Source organism: Neopsephotus bourkii, unplaced genomic scaffold (assembly GCF_033783945.1).
Source record: "Neopsephotus bourkii isolate Nb327-2 ecotype Australia unplaced genomic scaffold, CSIRO-AGI_Nbou_v1 NB_1820, whole genome shotgun sequence".
Taxonomy (NCBI): domain Eukaryota; kingdom Metazoa; phylum Chordata; class Aves; order Psittaciformes; family Psittacidae; genus Neopsephotus; species Neopsephotus bourkii.
Genome location: NW_026902293.1, coordinates 1,743,235 through 1,762,316, shown reverse-complemented (window position 1 = coordinate 1,762,316; position 19,082 = coordinate 1,743,235). Strand labels below are relative to the sequence as shown.

Sequence of the window (19,082 nt, the reverse complement as noted above, 5' to 3'; positions counted from 1 at the left end):
CCAACAGCTAGATTTCAGCATGTAGGCAATATATCACGCTCACAGAAACTAAATGCACTGCTTTGTGTCTTGAGCTCTCTGTACCACTATGTATATATTAGCAGCTTTGTAGGCCACTATTAAATTTAAAGACCTGTAGATAACCTGACTTTTTTTTTCCATTTCCCTCAACAGGAAGGAATTTCTCTTCAGAATACCTTTAGGCTCATAATGATCTTAAAGCCTGGACCCACCAGAGAGGAGCTGCTGATGGGCTGGAGGGCAGGTCTGCCCTGCAGAGGTATCTCAGCACTCTGAGAGGAGCTGGAAAAAGGTTTATAAAGGCAGAGGAAAACTCTTGCATGTCCATGTCTTTTTGGGGCCTCAGTATAGGAAAGGCTTTGACAAATGAGGAGAGGTGCTATGCTGAACCTTGTTCTCACTAACAAAGTGAGAACAAGGTCAGCAAGTTTGCTGATGACACCAAGATGTGTAGTGCAGTTGAAATGCTGGAGGGAAAGAATGCCATCCAAAGGGACCTTGTCAGCTTTGAGAAGCGAGCCAGTGCAAACCTCATAAAGTTCAACAAGTCCCAGTGCAAGGTCCTGCACCCGACTCAGGGCAATCCCAAGCACAAATACAGGCTGGGCAGAGAACAGATTTAGAGCAGCCCCTAAGAGAAGGACTTGGGGGTGTTGGTTGATGAAAAGCTCAACATAACCCACCAGCATGCGCTCGCAGCCCAGAAAGCCAGCTGTATCTTGGGCTGTATCAAAAGGAGTGTGACCAGCAGGTTGAGGGAGGTGATCTTCCCCGTCTGCTCCACTCCTGTGGTACCCTACCTGCAGTGCTGCGTTCAGCACTGGAGTCCACAACATTGAAAGGATGTGGACCTCTTGGAGCAACTCCAGAGGAAGCCACAAAGATGATCAGAGATCTGGAGTGCTGCCGCTGTAAAGACAGTCTGAGAGAGTTTAGGTTGAGAGAAAAGAAGGCTCTGGGGAGACCTTAGAGCAGCTTCCAGTACCTAAAGGGGGCCTACAAGAAATTTGGAGAGGGACTTTTTACAAGGGCCTGTAGGGATAGGACAAGGGGAATGGCTTTAAACTGACAGAGGGTAGAGTCAGATTAGATATATGGAAGAAGTTATTTCCTGTGAGAGTGGTGAGACACTGGCACAGGTTGCCCAGAGAAATTGTGGCTGTCCCACCCCTGGCACTGGACGGGGCTTTGAGCAACCTGGTCTAGTGGAAAGTGTCCCTGCCTATGGCAGGTTGGAACTGGATGAACTTTAAGGTCCCTTCCAACCCAAACCATTCTGTGATTCTGTGAAACTGGAGTGAGGCCCGTGGAGGGTCACTTTTCTGGTTAGGGGCTGGAGCACATGGTGTATGACCTGGGTTTGTGTAGCCTGGACAAAAGGCTTGGTAGACAGAGGGGGGTGATAAGGAAGGCGAGACATCTAGTTGCCATTTTCTTTTACCTAAAAGGTTAATTACAGAGAAAACTCATATAAACATAAAGCTGCACAGTGAAAGGACAAGAGGCAACAGTTACCAACAGCAGCAAGGGAATTTCTGATCTGCTGTAAGAAAATAAATTTTCACCAGGGTTGTGAGTTCACCTAGAGAGGCTGTGGGATGCACAGAAGTACAAAAAACTCAAAGAGATACAGCCCTGAGGAACCTGCCCTATTTTTGAACATGGCTGTGCTTCAAGGAGGGTTTGGACTAGATCATCTACAGCTAGATCACTCTACAACTTAACTTGCTCTTTAACTCTTTGACAACTTAAGAAATGTTATCTAATTTGTAGGAGGTGGAAATGTCACCCACAGGTAAGATTATCAGCTTGGCACTAGAACAAACTGCATCAAAAAGCCCTGAGAAACCAATCTTGAATTCATATGCAAACTGAAGTTTACATATTACTTACAATTCTTTCCTTTCAGACCACCATAATATTTTAAGGTGTTATAAAATGTGTGTAAATATATGTAAATATATGACAAGATTTTTCAAAATTTAGTTAAGTAGGTACCCACCTAATATATTTAGTACTGATTTACTGAGGCCTTTCAATAGGATTTTGAAGCTTAACTTGAGACATCTGTATCTGAAAATGTAGCTAGGATATCTAATGTGTTCCAAAGAGAGCAGAAAGAGTGGCAGTAAAATATACAGTAAATCTTCCTAATACTGTTTTTAACAACTTTTTTCTATTAAAATGACATACGTTGATTTCATGCTGGTATGTTATGACAGCTTACTGCCATTAATTCAGAATGGTCTCCATAGTATATTAATCTTTCTTGTGTTTTAATGAATGCTAAAAAATGGGTTATGGGTGGACAAGCTCCACAAATGTTGGTTTTTTTTCACCACATCACAAACTCATATTGATATGTCTATATAGTGCTGTGTGATCCTGTGGTCTTTGTATGAGTGGCTAATAGGATAAAGATAACAGCACAAACTCAGTAAAAAAGTCACCAAAGTCACCAAAACATATTATTTAGGAAAAAATGTTGGAGGCAGTTCCACTCTTGTTCCTGATGTTTCTAGACTTACTAGGGTTTTTACTGCACTTAACCAGAAGGAAGAAAAGTGCTCACTAATATCTTCTCTGGTTGACTTTCAGAGATTGAGGTTCTGCAACCTGCATTTATTACAGATGTGCTAAGAAACACCACCATCATTCTGCCAACTCCTTATGTTCCTAACAGTACCTGAAAGGGAGCTGGTATTCAGAAAAGATGGAAATATTAGTAAAAGTGGTATGTGTGGATGCAATGACAGACTGATAATTCAGAAAAGGATCCCCGATAAAACAGATTCTGTTTGCATACAAAATTACTTTGGGGAAATATAGTGGGTAGTTTTTAAGAGTCTGCTGTAGAATTCCAGAGTTAAATTTGGATATGGATAGAGATGTTCAAACTGTTATTGCAGGGAGAAATTCTGCAGAGAATTGTCTCATTAGGCAGGCTCCCGTTTTGCAGATATAGACTGGAGAACAAATGCCACTGAAGGCAGCCCAGATATTCTGGAGTGTGACAACTGACAGCTTTCCTGACAAAGCAGATAGACTTTTTTCTAAACTTAGTCACAGAAAGTATCGAGGTTTTATAGGACAGCTAATTGTGAAAAAAGAATAACCCACATAATTGCTGGGTTAATTTAGATAAAATGCAGGGATAAACAAAAATAGATCTGTTAGTAAGTCTGTCTATCAGAGTTTTAAGGAAGTGAGTGAAGGCAGCAGAAGTTAATTGATCAGTGACTTCTCTGTGGAGGAGACTTGAATTTTCTTTAAGGCAAACAGAAGAATTTCTGGAGCACTGCAAAGCAAAAAACTTCTGGGAAAAGCATCAAATGTAGCAAACCCTCCTCAAAAATGATGCCTACATGAAATGGAAAAAAGATGATGAGCAATAAAAGATGTGCACTATAGGTCAATTTTCATAAGAGATCTTGAAACAAGGGCTCAAAGACAGAGCCAGCTGATAGGAAACAAGAACAGAAACGAAGTCTGCATTACCATAGATGGAAGCAAAGCTCAAAAGCTCCTTGTTTTCACCCAGTGCATGTAGAAAACTTCTATTTCAGGATTCAAAAAAAGCTGGTGTATGAAATCCTGCTGCTGGTGACTGCTGGTGAGACGCACCTTGAGTCTCTCTTAATTCGGAACTGGTGGCATGTAACTGGAAATGGCGCAATCTGGTGCATTTCACAAGCACCTAGCTAAAACAGGCCTACAGTGCAGGCTTCAATACAATTCAAAGCTTTAAAGCAGCTTTTAAAGTGAAAAATAACTGAAAATGAAGGTAAACAGATAACAGCAAAAAGAGTAGATCATAACAACGCCACAGAGTATAGGTTAACTTGCTATCTTTTATAATCCCTTTCTCAACACATAAAATGTGATAGTTCTGATTTATCAAAACTTTGGCAGAATGGAGATTACCATGCTAATGGGAAAGTGCTGGTAAGGCTTGGGAAGGTGGGAATTAGTGAAAGATGGCTGAAGCAGGTAAAGGAGCAAGTGAAAGGAAGACGCTGCAGGGTTAAGTTGAAATGCCATTGGAAAACTCTTGGTCTGGAATATGATTACTATTACCTTTTTCAGTACTGATTACCTTTGGAACCAATCTTGCCTGAATATTTCTCTTAATGACCTTGGTTTTGAAAAGTGATATACTAATAAGGTTTTGAAAGACATCATTATCAATTGGAATCAAATGGAAAAATCAGGAATACCTTGCAGGCTCGATAAGATGAAATGAGATTAAATTTCATTACGTGCATTCAGTTCCTAATAATTATTTTTTTAATGTAATTGAAGCTTCATCAGAGTGACACGGCACCAGAAGAGCCTGTGTGTTTTAAAGGATCACGAAAAAACTAGGATTAACCAGCGCAATGCCTGAGTCAATTGGGAATTACAATCATACCTAGCGAGATATTGCCATGAGTAATACGAAAGCTCTGGAGAAATGTAATCTGGAGTACTCTGTGCAGTCTTCGTCATCCATATTCATCAAAGATGAATTCAGACTGGAACTGATGAAGGAAAAGTCTATGAAGATAATCAGGAGAACGCAGAACCTCTCATGAGATGAGAGAATGAGCTGCAGGAAGAATGATTTGTAGTTTCCCATCAAAGTATCCCCTATTCCCTAGTCCCATCTGCCTATCACTGCAGTCCCACTGGGCAGGGGAGAGCAGTGCAAAGCCTTCTCTGGAAGGATACACATTTGGATTGGCTGGTGCCTGGTGTCTAACAAAAAGAATAACAGTTGAAGTCTGCCTGCTTTTCTTTTTAGTGGAGGCTCTCATTTGTGTTGTTTTTTCCCTCTGACTCAGTTGCTTTTTTCACAGCATTTAAAGAAATACAATCATGTTTGAGATGTTGGCTGTTCCTTCATATTGGATTGAAATAAATAGTGCAGTGGATCAGAAGTTCTTAAAAGTGAGGACTGAAGGACAGAAATGGACTAAATAATCACACAAACTTAATTTCCTTAGGGAACAAGTGTAAAAACAGGGACGGCACAAGAATAAATAGGGACAGACTGCTGATGAAATTAAAAAGGCAGGGCAGCAGCAGCAGGTCTCTATCAGTCATAGAATTAAACTTCCAACTGGTATATTAGATACAAAGGGTATAACTAGTTTTAAGATTGTAATTAGGTTATGAAATGGATTATATGACATGACTGCCTTCAGGAAGTCCTCTCCTGTCCTGTCAGAAACAAGGGTGTGCTAATATGATGGCTCTATCTTAATAAGTGCAAGGTAACATTTTACGGTTTGCAGATACAGATCAGTTTAAAAGTAATTTGCAGGAGACACATTTACTCCACTGTATATCATATTTGTTCACCCTTGTCACTGAAAATTTGTTTTGCCAAGTTCCAGGTAGAATCTGTGACTATTGCTTGCTTTGGTTTTCTTTCTCTCTGGAAAGGCTGGACACTGGACTGCAGTGGTGCAGAACCTTGACAACACAGAGAAAAGAAGTGGCAGCTTGCCCAGAACTCGAGTGCTGCGCCTTATTTCCGTACAAATATACACCAAACTGTGTAAGATTTTACATCAGAATTCCTTTTTTTCTTTTTTTAATTTTTATTTAAAGACCACTGCAAATGTAGGCAGCACTTTGCAGAGCAATCCAAAATTGCTGTGAATGCACCAAAAAAAGAAAAGCCATGTAAAAGCATAGCGTTGTCCTCACAAAGAACTGTAAAGACTTAAATGAATTTCAGTTTATTGCACTGATATGAAAAGAGCTTGAATTCCTGATGCCTGATGATTTTTTAATGAAGTAGCTAACACATAATTTTCTCTGCCAGATAGTTAGGACTTATCAGCCATGTCATAAACTGATAGCAAGTCTCTGAACTTCTTGTTCAGATCAGGCAATTTGCTTGGAGAAGAAGGACTGGAGTGTGATGCATGGTGGCACTGAACTATTGTATGCTGGCAGTGTATGAGCAGTGTAGGAGTTTCCAGCTGAGCTGGTAGAAAATGGGAAAATGGTTGGCCAGGGAGATTTCGGTAAATGCACTTTTGGCAGAATCCAGCATCCCTGTGTTATGTGATGACTTCAATGAGACTTAATGAATTTATAAATTGTTCTGAAGTTCTCGTTTGGCTGCTGCACTACTGTCAGTCTACACTGAGAACTGCAGCTTTATATGGTAGAAACTTTGCTTAGACTTTGATTAAACTTTGATAAAGACTTTGATTAATAGTACTGTATGGAGAAGTCAGAACAAGCCACCCCAGGGGCTGATGAAGAAAAAAAAGTCAAGTGCTGACTAGCCAGCATAATATGCAGTAAACACGAATGAGAAGTTAATCTATAATTGAAACAATGTATTAATTAATACAGAATAAGTAATGAAATCTGTGGTAAATCCAGCGAATAATCTTGTCAATCTGCTCCTCTAGGAGCAGCTAGAACACCATGCCCTTGAATAACACAACAGTAACTGTATGCTACCAGATAGGAGTCTCTCTCCAATCAGATCATCAGCAGGTGGTTTTGCTTGCTGGTTTTTACTAATTTCAAGATGAGAAATCTTTCTAAAATCAAATGGCAAAGTGGGAAAATCAAAGGAAGCAAAAGGAGAGTGCCAAGGGTGTTACTGCCAGTCTGCAGGTGGCATTCCAAAGTGAGGTGAGACAGAAAGGGACAGCCCTGACCTTCCTTATCCACTCTGATGCCATGTCTCCCCCGCCTCCCCAGGGCTGGCACTGCCAGTTGTGTGACACCCCGCTGCCCTGGGGAGTACAGCTGGCTCCTGCTGAGCCTCAACCAAGTTAGCAATGGGGAGAATCAGTGTCTGAGGGAGCCAGTGTATGGCCATGGGAATGCCAGTGACATGACAGAAGCATGCAGTTTGGGTGAGGTGCTGGCAGGACTTTCCATGAATAAGTCAAAGATTTTCAGGTGAAGGCAACAACTAAGCAGGCTTCAAGTGACTCTGGAATAACCCCACTGAGTCAACGTGCCAGTCCAGGTCTGTCTATCCCTTTGGCAGTGTACTGTGGAAGTGTTTGGTTTTTATAGCAAAGACTGTGAAACTACAGTTTATTCACTAATTGGCTTAAGGGTAGAGGCATTTTTAAGGGAATTGCTTGCAGCTTTCTGAATTTATTGGGGTAATCCAATAATCCAAACAGTTTCAACTATGTTATTTCAGTTCCTCGTGACTTGGAGGCAGATCCAGTGCAGGACCCAGTTGCCCAACCCTCAGAGCAGAACTGAAAGCATAGGACAAAGGGCCCCCAGGTCACAAGGAACTTCAAGCAGTTGGCATATGTGGTCTGGCACCGAGATCAGTTAGCCCACCCTGGCCTCCAAGCTATTGCTGTTAAGACTGTTTCTAGTCTTAGACTAGACTGTTAAGTCTGAACTAGCTCACTTGCAGCCTGTTCAGGCACTTTTGTCCACATATATGCCCAGGTGGATGCAGGATGAGCATCAGTTTCAGCAGATTTTCTGCCATTGCTTCCCACACATGCCTCATTGCCTCATATAGTTCCCATCTAGGATTGGTGCAGCTCGTGACTCCCACCAAAGCTGCTTATGATGTGACTTTCCTAGAGAGTAACTAAGGAGAGGAGAAACAAACAAAAAAAAAAAAGCCAAAAAAAGAAGAAAGTAATGCAGTTTGGAGGTGCTGCTGGCTCAGCAGAGAGGCTGCTGTGGAAGTGCTGTGCTCAGAGCATATGAAGAGCAAGGAAGGGAAACAGACTCCCATGAGGAGAAGACTGAGGACCTACTTATTTTCAAGGCACATCTATCTTCTGGAGTGTAGACATGTCTTCAAACTCAAAGAAACTACCAGAGTGGAAAAGGTGGAGGTAATGGGGGCTAGCACAGTTCCAGCTTAGTCCAGCATCATACTGAAGTTGCTTGTCTTTTTGAGGAACTAGCACTGAGAAATCATCAGTTTCCCCCATATGCCATTTTATTCCTTACAAACTAAGAGGGACCCGATTGCTGGTTGTGAGCAGAATAAGAAAGATCATTGCCTCTAATGGTGCCAGTTTTGACAAAATCTTAAAGACTAACCATATTTTCAGATAACAATTTAGATACTGTTTTATCAGTACCCAGATTTCTCTGGGTGCCAATGCAGATGGGAGATGACACTCCATAATGACTGTTTATGGCCTCCTGCATAAGCAATGTTTTGTTGCAGCAGTCGTGGTACAGTGGTACACAACCCTTGTCAGAAGTTTATATTGCAGGTTTTTAACTCGTGCCTGGGTAGCCCAGCAAGGGCTAAAGGATCCTTGTGGTGCATCCTCTGGGCATTTGAAGTCACTCTCACTGCAGTGTATGGAAGACTAAAAGTGAAGGGTTTTAAAGTGGCCCTCAGTGCAGTGTATAGAAGACCGAGAGGGATTTGCACACTTTGTGCAATATTTTGCTTGATCTTCATAAGAACGTATGTTCATGCCAGTAAATATTTCTTACCTTGATTAGCAGGGCTTAAGGTCTGAAATAATAAATAATCCAGACCTCACCAACACCCATTACAAAACAGGGAATCTTCAGTCACATTGACATCATTCTCCTGTTTGGGAATGATGCTATTTTGGTGCATTTGGAATGGAAGACATACAGCTTCATATGTAAAATATTTAACAGTTTCTCCTGTGGTCATGAATGCCTTGATATTAGAAATACCCTGCTTATAGACCAAGACATTTCCAGTACCGTTCATTTCCCATGCCAAATTTGTGGTTTGTGATGGAATTATACTTTTAAGAACATGGACTAGTGATGGCATTTCTCAGTTGTCATGATAACTTTGTCCTGTTGGACAGAGAAATAAAAGAACAGTAATAAAATCCAAGTAGTGTTCTCTAAACAAAGAAAATCAATCAAATGCTGTTTATTGATCCATGTTAGAAATCTCTATAACAGGCTCAGTGAGTGGACAGCTAGGTGAAGCATATACCTGATGGCCAGGCTTTTTAAAACACCCAGTTCTAGCATGATGCCACTGAAAGAAATTATACTCTCCTTATGCAACCTCACAGCAAATCTACCAACCTATAGTGCGATGCATTATCCTCACCATTTCTTCAAAAAAGGAGTGAGAACAGAAAAAGGATTTTCACAGCTGGCAATGTACTAAAACATATTAGCTGTCATCAGGAGAATATAATGGTACTACTGTTTAAGAAAATGTTACAAGCTTGTTTAATTTTCTTTTTTTTTTTTTTTTTTCAAATGGAGCCTTTTCTCCTTGAATGATGGAATAAAATGGGGGAAGAGAAGACAAGTAAATATTTTCAGCCTTCTCAGCTGAAATCCATAATTACAGCTTATTTCTTTCTGGTTTCTGATACATAGATTTCACAGAGCTGATTGCAGGCTTCAGGAACTATTTGTGCCTTTTAAACTGAAGCATTTCAGGTTTTCTCTAATTAACCACTTGCAGAGTACATCACAGGCTTAGTGCCTACTCACCAGCCACATTTCTCATAAACAGATCTGTTACCGCACTAAAATGAGGGCAAGAGGCCTTCTGCGTTAATAGTTTATGAAGATAGCTAAATTACAGCTGACCATACAGTATTCTGGCTATGATCTTCTCTTAAGCCTCTCTCTGGACTCTCTTTTTCTGGAGGGACAAAGTCTCTTGAAGTGATGACACCTTCTCCTGGATGATAATAGTTTAGACTGGTTGGTGTGGGACAGCATCATTTTGAAAAATAGCTGTAGGAAGTGCTTAGGCAACCGTCCTTATACAAAGCCCCAGCTAATTAAAATAGAAACTTTGGCTTTTCCCCTTAAGGTGATAGAGTTTTACAGCTAAAGAAACAAGACCAAAAAATGCAGGAAGCAGAGCAGCTTTTACCAGGCACCAGTTCAAAGGGGAGGAAAATGAAAAGCCTGTGATATATCCTCATGAAACTGCCCTGGAAGAAGGTCTTCACACAGTTACCCACTTTTTTCCTACTCCTTTTTCACCTGCTCAGTGTTGCTGCATGTTACTCATAAGATTCTAACTTCTTGGAGCAGGGTGCTGTCACCATTTTATCTTATACAGTGGCAAGCACAAATTGTTTCTTAAAAACAAATGGTAAAAATGCTGTGTTTCCTTCCTGCTTCTTTCCCTCCACTCCTCCTCCCCTCCTCTCTTCATTCCTCTGCACCTCATGATATTTTTGTCACTTTCTGGATCCCAAGTTCTCATTCACCTCATTCTCTTGCTAATAATTTCTGCCCAGGTGCAGCCATAAGGCAAAACAATGGTGCAAAAGGAAAGCTGTCAGGTAGACAAAAGTAGCATCAAAAAAGCAGTAGAGAAGGAGAAATTCTGTATCACTGATTGACAAAACCCTATGGCAGGCCATATGCATGCATTTACCATTCTAAAGAAGTAATCATGCTTGCTGAAAGTGTTAGTCTTAGAAGGAAACTCCGACTTTGAAGGAATGAGTATTGTAATGCTCAGGTGATGACTTGTGTTATTTCAGCTAAACATGGCAGAGAACTGATGGACAGGTATTTCATAGACACTGGCATTTTCTTCACAGACTAGCTGTTTTCCTCTGTGCCGTTTTATGTTTTGCATAATACCATATGAACCTCATTACTGCAGTTTGGAAGGTTTTGCACAGCACAGGGAGAAGAGGAATAGTTTGATTGATGCAATTTTCACATTAGCCCAGTGGATAATCAGAAGAGCTCTTCTATTATAAGCACATGCAGAAAACAAACCATTATAAATCCTACCTACAACCCAGGGCCAACAGAAAAAACCCCTAAAACTCCAACAATACAGGCTTCTTGACAGAGTCATTGTTAACAGCTTAATAGCGGCTAGAAGGCAAGATCTGGTCTTATGTCAGGAGTACAAGGCACACAGCAGTTTGAAAGAAGTATAAATATGTAGTTACAGAAATTACATCTTCCTGATGATAAAAAACGAATGGAATAAATGACTGCCTACCTTGGAGAGCTTGGAGTGTACGAGTCTGTACAACAATACAGAGTTGCAGGACCAGCTGTGGTGCACTTTCCAGAAACGTGGCTAGCAAATGCAGCATACTCACATCTGCATACTCATACACCATTTTCCAATAAAACCGCCATCTGTCATTCTCTCCACTCTGTCGACTCCGGATGCCCAAGTATATTGTGTGGAAATACCTAGAAATAAAAGAGAGACATTATAGAAATGCAGAATGATACCTTACAGGTAACACTTCTGCTTGAAAATTACCAACATTTTTTCGATGTACTTAAAAATAATGAACATTTATTTAAAAGAATTATTTTATTACAAATAATAGCTGATGATGAGAGTAAACTACACTGAAGACAGCTTCCTTCATAAAAACACTTAAAAAACTTAGCATTGTCTTATTAAATAGTATTAAAGAACTCAGTTTTCTGAACTGAAATATAAAGGGCATGTGTTGATCATGTGGCCTCCCTCAGGTTTTTCAAATAATGGGTGGAAAAGGCTGATTCTGCAGTGGTGTCTTCAAAGAACTCTGAGCAGCTCTATGTGGACTTGGAAGACCACCTGCACTGCAAGTCAGGGGTGGTCTTACCCTGAGAGCTCTACTATGGCTGAGCTCATTGTCCTGTTTTTCCACCTAACGCATTGAATATCATGTTTCAGATACTGCCAAATATATAGTGCTTTTTCTCATAGTTTATTTTAGGAGGAGAGGAGATGTAGCTGTGAGTTCCTATTTTAGGAGGAGCGGAGATGTGATTGTGGGTTCCCTTGGTGATTAGAAGTGACTCACTACGATAGCTCCCATGTAGCAGCAGCAGGGAGAAGAAGCAGAAGCCAGGAGCCCAACAGGCTGCTGCTTGCTGGCAGTAGTAACCAGCAGATGAGAGAAGTAATGGTCAGAAGACACGTGTCAGCTCTGATGGCCTGTGCAAGACTGGGGGGGAAACAAACAGCGTTCAGCAAATTAAAGATTTCAGTGGGTGCAGGAGCAATGGGTGGTTTTAGAAAACAACGGATGTCTTCTGATGGCCAGGCTACCCATCTGCTGTGATTCTTTTCATCACCTTTGAAGAGCTTGTGGTGGTGTCCGATGACATGCTTGTGCTACAGCACGACTGCTCTGAGTGGCCTTTGATCTGCTCTGTTATTCTGATCTGCTGTCTGTTATTCTGTGTCAGGAAGTTTAGGCTCCCACCAGGCTCCTACAATTTAAGTTCAAAACTACTTAAGGCTGGCTGAAAAAACGGCTCACATAATGAAAAATTCTGAAGATTAAGATATTGTCTTGTATCAGGGTGTCCTGCATCCTAACATGATGCCCTGTTGGGGTACTAACTAATGTGAATCTCTTTTTCTTGATGTCCTTCAGATCCTAGCCCTGAAAGTATTTCTTTATGATCTTTTTGACATGATATCAATCACCTTTTTTTTCCTTAGAATTTTCCTTAGAAATTGTATTTTCTAATAAGAATATTTGTAGCAAATTTTAACCACTAGCAATATATAGTCATAGAATGGGAAGGGTTAGAAAGGACCTTAAGATTACTTAGTTCCACCCCCTCTGCCATTGAACTGGTTAAGATAAAATGTTTCAGTATTTATCCTCCTTTTCACAATTTCTTGTCTTAAAATGCTCTTTATAACTGGTGGAGCATGGTGAATTGTGTAATCTCTTTTTATATAGGCTGCATGCAACCTTTCGTCCCTCTTTTGTTTAGGTGCAACTCTGCAGGTATCTTCTGCTTCTGAGAACATATTTGAACTCTGAATGGCAAACAGCTCAAGACTCACTTGTCCCCTTGAAGAATGACTGTTGTGCTTTTACCCACAGAACCCTCGTACCCAATGCACATGCCACCACAGAGCAATGGCTTTACTCAGGAATATGCATCAAAAAAACCCCCAGGGAGTAGCAAAAAGAAACAGCTGAGAGGCCATATCTGAGCCTGCAGCATTTCTCTTGACAATGCACATCATAGCAATATAAAAGGAAAACACATTAAATTCACATTTAAATTAAAATCACACCAGGTGGCTTTGAATTTTATGAAAGTCCCATGTGGGAGTGAAGCAGCAATGAAGCACTTGGAGGCGAGATCACAGAGGTAACAGTAAACAAGACACCAGCCCTACCTCTCATGCAAAACACGGAACAGGTCTAGATGGGTCAGAATATGATGGGATAACAGGGGCTTTCCAGTGTCCTCAGGGTTACTGAAGTGAAATGGCCTGCTGCCCAGATATGAAAGAAGTCACTGAGCTGGAAAGGCAACTTTTGCAGTGCAGTTCTGCTAATGGGGTCCGTTGGACCCTCAGGTTCTTAGTCACAATCAGTTTAATTGTTCCTAGACCTCTCATTAGAGTTCTGCAGCACAACAGGGATAGGTAGGACTTGGATTCCCTTCTGCAGTTTGGGGTTGGGGTGGGGTTTGTTTGGCCTGCCTCACATGTCCTCTCAAAGAGCATACCTGGGAATACTGCACATAGCGCAGGCACAGAAGCATCTTCAGCATCCTCCTTTTGCGATATCACTAACTCCTGATATAAATACCCAAAGTAGATTTGGCTGCCTAGGGTTGCGCCAGGAGGCTCTAGCTCTGCCAGTGGGGCCATCTGCAACTTCAGTTCTACAGCATTTGTGCAAAAAATACTTTTCCTATTGCTGTGCCAGGCAAGGTCCCCTGGGGTTCTTTACCTGCTCTGCAGAGTGGTTGTGCATGGCAAATGTGTTGTGATTAATGAACCCATATGGAAATATTTCCTCTCCCATTGCACTTTATTGTGAAACACTGGCAGTGAGTTATTGGGGACAAGGGAATCATTGCTCTTTGCCTACTCAGCTCTCTGCAATTTAGACACAAGAGGCAGAGGAGGAAGATACTTTCTCTTTTAATGCACTGGGGACCAAATTTCAGGGTAGAGTGGTATTTCTTTCTGTCCTATCAATTTTGGCCAAATTAATTGCAGGTTGAAATGAGCATTTACACACATAATTAACGTCACTGATTTATAGGCACAATCAGCTGATTAGACAGCTAAACATTCTCATTTACATCCACAATTAATTGCACCAGCAATTGATGTTAGGTGTGCAAATTAGCAGTTATTAAAAATAGAAAGATGGTCTCGTAAAAAGCTTCATATATCAAAGACACCTTTTTCCCAGTAAAATAGAATAAGTAAAAAAAAAAAAGGAGAAAGTGCTTTTCTTAAAAGGAGAAAGTGCTTTTCTTGTTGTGGTTTCCAAATATAGCTTAACACTGCAGTAATGACACATTCCCTTTTATATATATATGCATTATGTAATTGCATCTTAGACACCCTCACTGGAGTGCTATTGTTAGCATATGCTATACAGACACATTCAGAGGTAGTTCCTGCCCTGAAGAGATTTTATATTTTGGACTTCTGGCATCACTTGGGTGGAAACTTACATTTTTTTGTGACTCTAGGTTGTGAGTCTTGTGTACAGATATTCCAGAAAGGTATAGAAGAAATAATAACAGCTCTGCATTGGAAAATATCTTAGGTTCACTGTAAGGCAAACTGATGCCAATGAAGCTGAAATACCAGATATGTATGTTATTGTTTTGGTTGTGACTGCATCCAGAGGCCTAACCTACAGTCTCCTAGAGGTACTTCAAAAATATACAGAAACTGACTATCCATTTCCCCAAAAAGCATTTAATTGGGATCAAAAGAAATGAGAAGGAGTGAAGAAGTTAGAGCATCAGAAGAAAGGAAAAAAAAAAGAGTATGGTAACACTACTGCCATCTAGTAATGCCACTACTTCATCTAATAAATCAAGACAGTCCATTAAAGTTTCTAATTTCACTAGAAAATAAAAAAAAAAAAAAAAATCCACCCCCCAAAAAATCCGTAATTCCATAGCTCTTCTGTTTGTGGAGAAAATCTTACAAGTAACTGAGTTTCCTAAAGATTTTAAAGTTACATCTGTGAAATGCACTTTGAAAAAGCAATATAAAATCTTATTATTGTAAAATTGTTCCTATTATTTTTTTCTAAAGACAGACCATTGCTTGGGTTGTCAATGCTGATACAAACAAGCTTACTACTCAGAATGACAACAATGGAGTAGGAAGCAATTATATTGCTGATAATCAGATGGCAACATAGATATCATGATTTGAGGCTTAAGGTCTTTTCTGCCCTCTGGAGGAAGTGGAGAATGCTTCAGCATGTAATTATTTTAATTTATTTCAGTACACTATATAGCACAGTATACAGACAACTGAGAATGCATAACCCCAAAGGATATGGATCTGAGGCAAGATGACAAGTGACATTCTTTTTCTGTTATACTAATGAGAGAAGGCAGTAAAGTAAGAAACAAACAGAAAAGCAAGCTAGTCCTTGCACTGCCCACAAGTGCTGAAGAAGCCAGTCAAATACAAGCAAAAAGTTACCTGTATTTGTAGCTCTGGAAAAAAAGTATTTCTGGTTCTCAGGGAAGAGACACTAATTCTGATGAGACAGTGGCTCCCCAGGGTTTCCAAAATGAAGAATTCTCATTTTGCTTCAGGTTTACATACAAACTTGAGGATGGTCAGCACAGACTGATACCTACATTTGAAACACTTCTAGTGACACTTCAGTTGCATGATTAAAGCACGCCCAATTGTGCATTTAATTAAGATGTGCTAGTGTAATTATATGATAATACCAAATATTTATAGGACTGCTTTCCAAGTTTAAAATGCTTTACAAACATTAATTGATTAACTGGGATGAATGTAAATGATCTCAGATTCCCCAGGAACTGGCAGCTGACCAACCTAATACCTGCCTGCAGGAGCAAGGTATAGTATAGCTTTTACTTAGCAGACTCAAATCCAGGTGAGATTTCATAAACTCATGGTGGGATAAGTTTTCATTTTCTTGTGTGCAGAAAAATCTCACTCTTTTCTCCCTTACCCTTAGAAATGTGATATTCTGTCCTAAATCTGTGGATAAAAAACTCCTCCCTGGCTCCTAAATACAACCTGACTATCCACTCTTTTATAAAAGGCCTTTGGTGAATACACTGGTATCACTGAAACTGAAAAGGCTTTTGGCACTGACTTAACAGAGCTTGGGATTTTATCCCGTTCACTTTATAGTAGCTGGGTGTCACTTATGCTCATTACTTCTCTCTATGAAATGCTTTGCAGACATTATTCTTTTTAGTACAGACAGCTGGGGCTAATGGTAAGTGGAACAGAAACCAAATCCTGATTACTGGTGGACATGTTGTTCCCATGTGAGTGAGACTGGACTGTTCTTGCTGCATACAGTTTGGCTCAGTCAACATCTTTCAGGCTTCTGAGCCCCTCTGGGCTTCAATCCCAAAGTCTGCCATTTGCCCCTACTTCTTTTCTTCCAGCCCTGTAGTTTATTTCAAATCTTTAGCTACAAGTTGAGATTGTGGAGATTAGGAAGAGTTATGTTCAACTGCTTTTCGTTTAGACAGTGTGCCCAAATATGTGCATATGCAAGCTCAGGGCCATATGCAAGTCCAGTCTAACTATGGCTTAAGCACTTCTTGCTACAGATTTTCACCTTAATGAAATCATTCATCTGATGGTAATATACACAGCTCTAGGAAAAAAATCTTCAGTTTAGGAGTGTCAAAGACCACATTGCTACCATGTGCTTTGTCTAAAAAGTCTGTAGAATGATACATATGAATGAGAAACCATTTTCATTCTTTGTAAAAATGAAAATGTTCTGATTTCATGCCTCATGTAGTCCATATTTATTACAATTGCCTAAATCACACAGAATCACAGAATCCTAGAATGGTTTGGGTTGGAAGCGACCTTAAAGATCATCCAGTTCCAACCCCCCTGCCATGTGTAAGGACACCTCCAACTAGATCTGACTGCTCAAAGCCTCATCCAGCCTGACCTTGAACACTGCCAGGGATGGGACATGCAAAACTTCTCTGGGCAACCTGTGCCAGGGCCTCACCACTTTCATAGGAAATAACTTCTTCCTTTAATCTATATCTCCCTTCTTTCAGTTTAAAGCCATTCCCCTTGTCCCATCACTACACACCCTTGTAAAAGTCAGTAGAGGTCATTTGCCTATGTCACATAATCTACTGATACATTTGCAAGAAGAACAAAAGTCATTAATGGCTAGTTGTAGCAGTCCTAGACATTTATTCTGATGTCTAATTTACCGCTGTATCAAACAGTACATTAAACAATTTAGTAATACCATAAACAGTTGCTCTTTCTGCGTCTGAGGTGTGAAGAATAAAAATCACTACTGCAGAGCTAAAAACCAGTAGAATAAACAGCAATTCAGATAAGTGGTATTTTCTTCTGTTGCTTAGCTACCAGAGAAAACTTAAACTGTATTTGTATCTCAACAGTATTTGCTGTGTTAAATAACAACAGATTGTTCTATTTTGCTTCTTGTGTGTCTTGCTATTAGGTGTGCTGGAATACTCAAAAAACTCGAAGTTTCTTTAGCAGGAATACTTCTTTCCTCTCAGTACCTGCTATAGTTTACTCTTTCTGTTCTGAAGAAATGCACAAATCCCTTCAGTTTTAATGCCTTTTCCTAGGAAGGAACAAGCAGCCAACTTTTAATTTTCTAATCAAATTATTTTTTGATGAGAGTATTGAGGTTTAATGTGCAAAAGGAAACTGAAATGCATTCTGTAGCACAGCAGTGACCAAAGCTTGTCCAACCAAGCATGGTTCTCGCAATTTACCAGCAGCCAAAAGTCTGGGCTTAATTTACTTTAAATTATGAGTGCAGCTTCCTCATCTGTGTCACTGAGATGAGATCTATGTGACTACAGATCCCACCGGGGAATATTTCATCATAAAAGATGTTAGAAGACTTATTTCCAGAATATACCTCCATTACAAGGCAAAAAGCAAACCCCGACTTCTTGTATTTAGTTTTCCCTTGCACTATTTAAAATATCAAAGAAATATCTTCTGTACTTCCTTTAATACAAAGTAAGGCACTTTCTGAGCATAAACAAAATAATTATATCTGTTTCATTATACCTATAAAGCATTCCCCAGCATCTTCCATGACTGGGCGATCCTTCCCAAATGGCCATAAGTTGCATTACAGAGCATTATATGGTCACCTAAATTTTTAAGGCTTCTGAATTTAGCTACTATCTGGATTTCCCTGATGTAACCAGTCATCCCCAGGACTTTCCTTCCTTTCCTAACATGGCCAAACCACAGACCTCCAGTATGTCAACCACTGGTGTAGGGAGAAGGTAGGACCAGGTCGGACTAGGTATAGGTTTAATGAAGAGAAAATACAGTGATCTAGAGAAATCCTTGCTTCCCCCTGCTCTCCTAACCAGCCCCTCTCACCTGCAGGTTATGGCTGCTTGGCCCCACTGCTCAGGCTACAGTGGGATTCAACCCTGTGTGAGGCAAAGGCCCCCTCCAGGAAACAAATCTCTCTTGCCATGTGCTGCCACGTCACACAGAAGTACCCCTGTAAGTTTCCCATTTAGTTCAATCATTTCCCTTGTGCTATTTTCAAAACTGGGGTATTCCCAGTATGCGTTTGCCTCTCAGAGCTCCCTCTCAGCCCGGTGGCATCCTGATCAGCCTGTGACTCCCCATACTTCCAGGCTGCCCCTGTCATGTCTGTGGTACTCATCCTCATGTCAGCTTTCTCCTCTGTAGTGTTAGTGCCCCGGGGCAGACAGAGCTTGGTGACTGTGGATCCATCGGGCGGGCAGCTGATGGTATCATGGCAGTGACAGGGATGGCTTAACCTTGTCATGGGTCATACAGTCATTGGATGCTGCTCCTCAGGATGCTGTCCCAGTACTTATCATGAGTAAACATTAGTGCATTTTTTGTCTGTCACCTTTGGGCTAGAATTAAAAAGGAGAATGAAGAAGTGACATGAAAGAAATATATATATTCATAGTGTGCTGCAGCTGTCTGTAGCTTTGTATCTCAGAGTATCTTCACCAGGCATTGCCAGTGGTGCTGCATGACAGCTGCCTTTCCTGTTTCAATCAGGGAACAAGGCCATTTAGACATGTTCAGCAGAAGAACCAAAAAGTTTTATTATACTCTCATTTCCTGTATGGCACTGCACACC

At 40.6% G+C, this 19,082-nt stretch overlaps 1 protein-coding gene across 1 annotated transcript in view; it reads right to left on the bottom strand.

The window, feature by feature from the left end:
• Positions 1–19,082, bottom strand: part of XKR4 (XK related 4) — a 220,379-nt gene that overhangs the window by 70,085 nt on the left and 131,212 nt on the right. Inside the window, exon 2 of the mRNA XM_061343036.1 lies at positions 10,964–11,163. Within this exon, the coding sequence (XP_061199020.1) occupies positions 10,964–11,163 (200 nt within the window). The remainder of the gene's footprint in view (positions 1–10,963; positions 11,164–19,082) is intronic.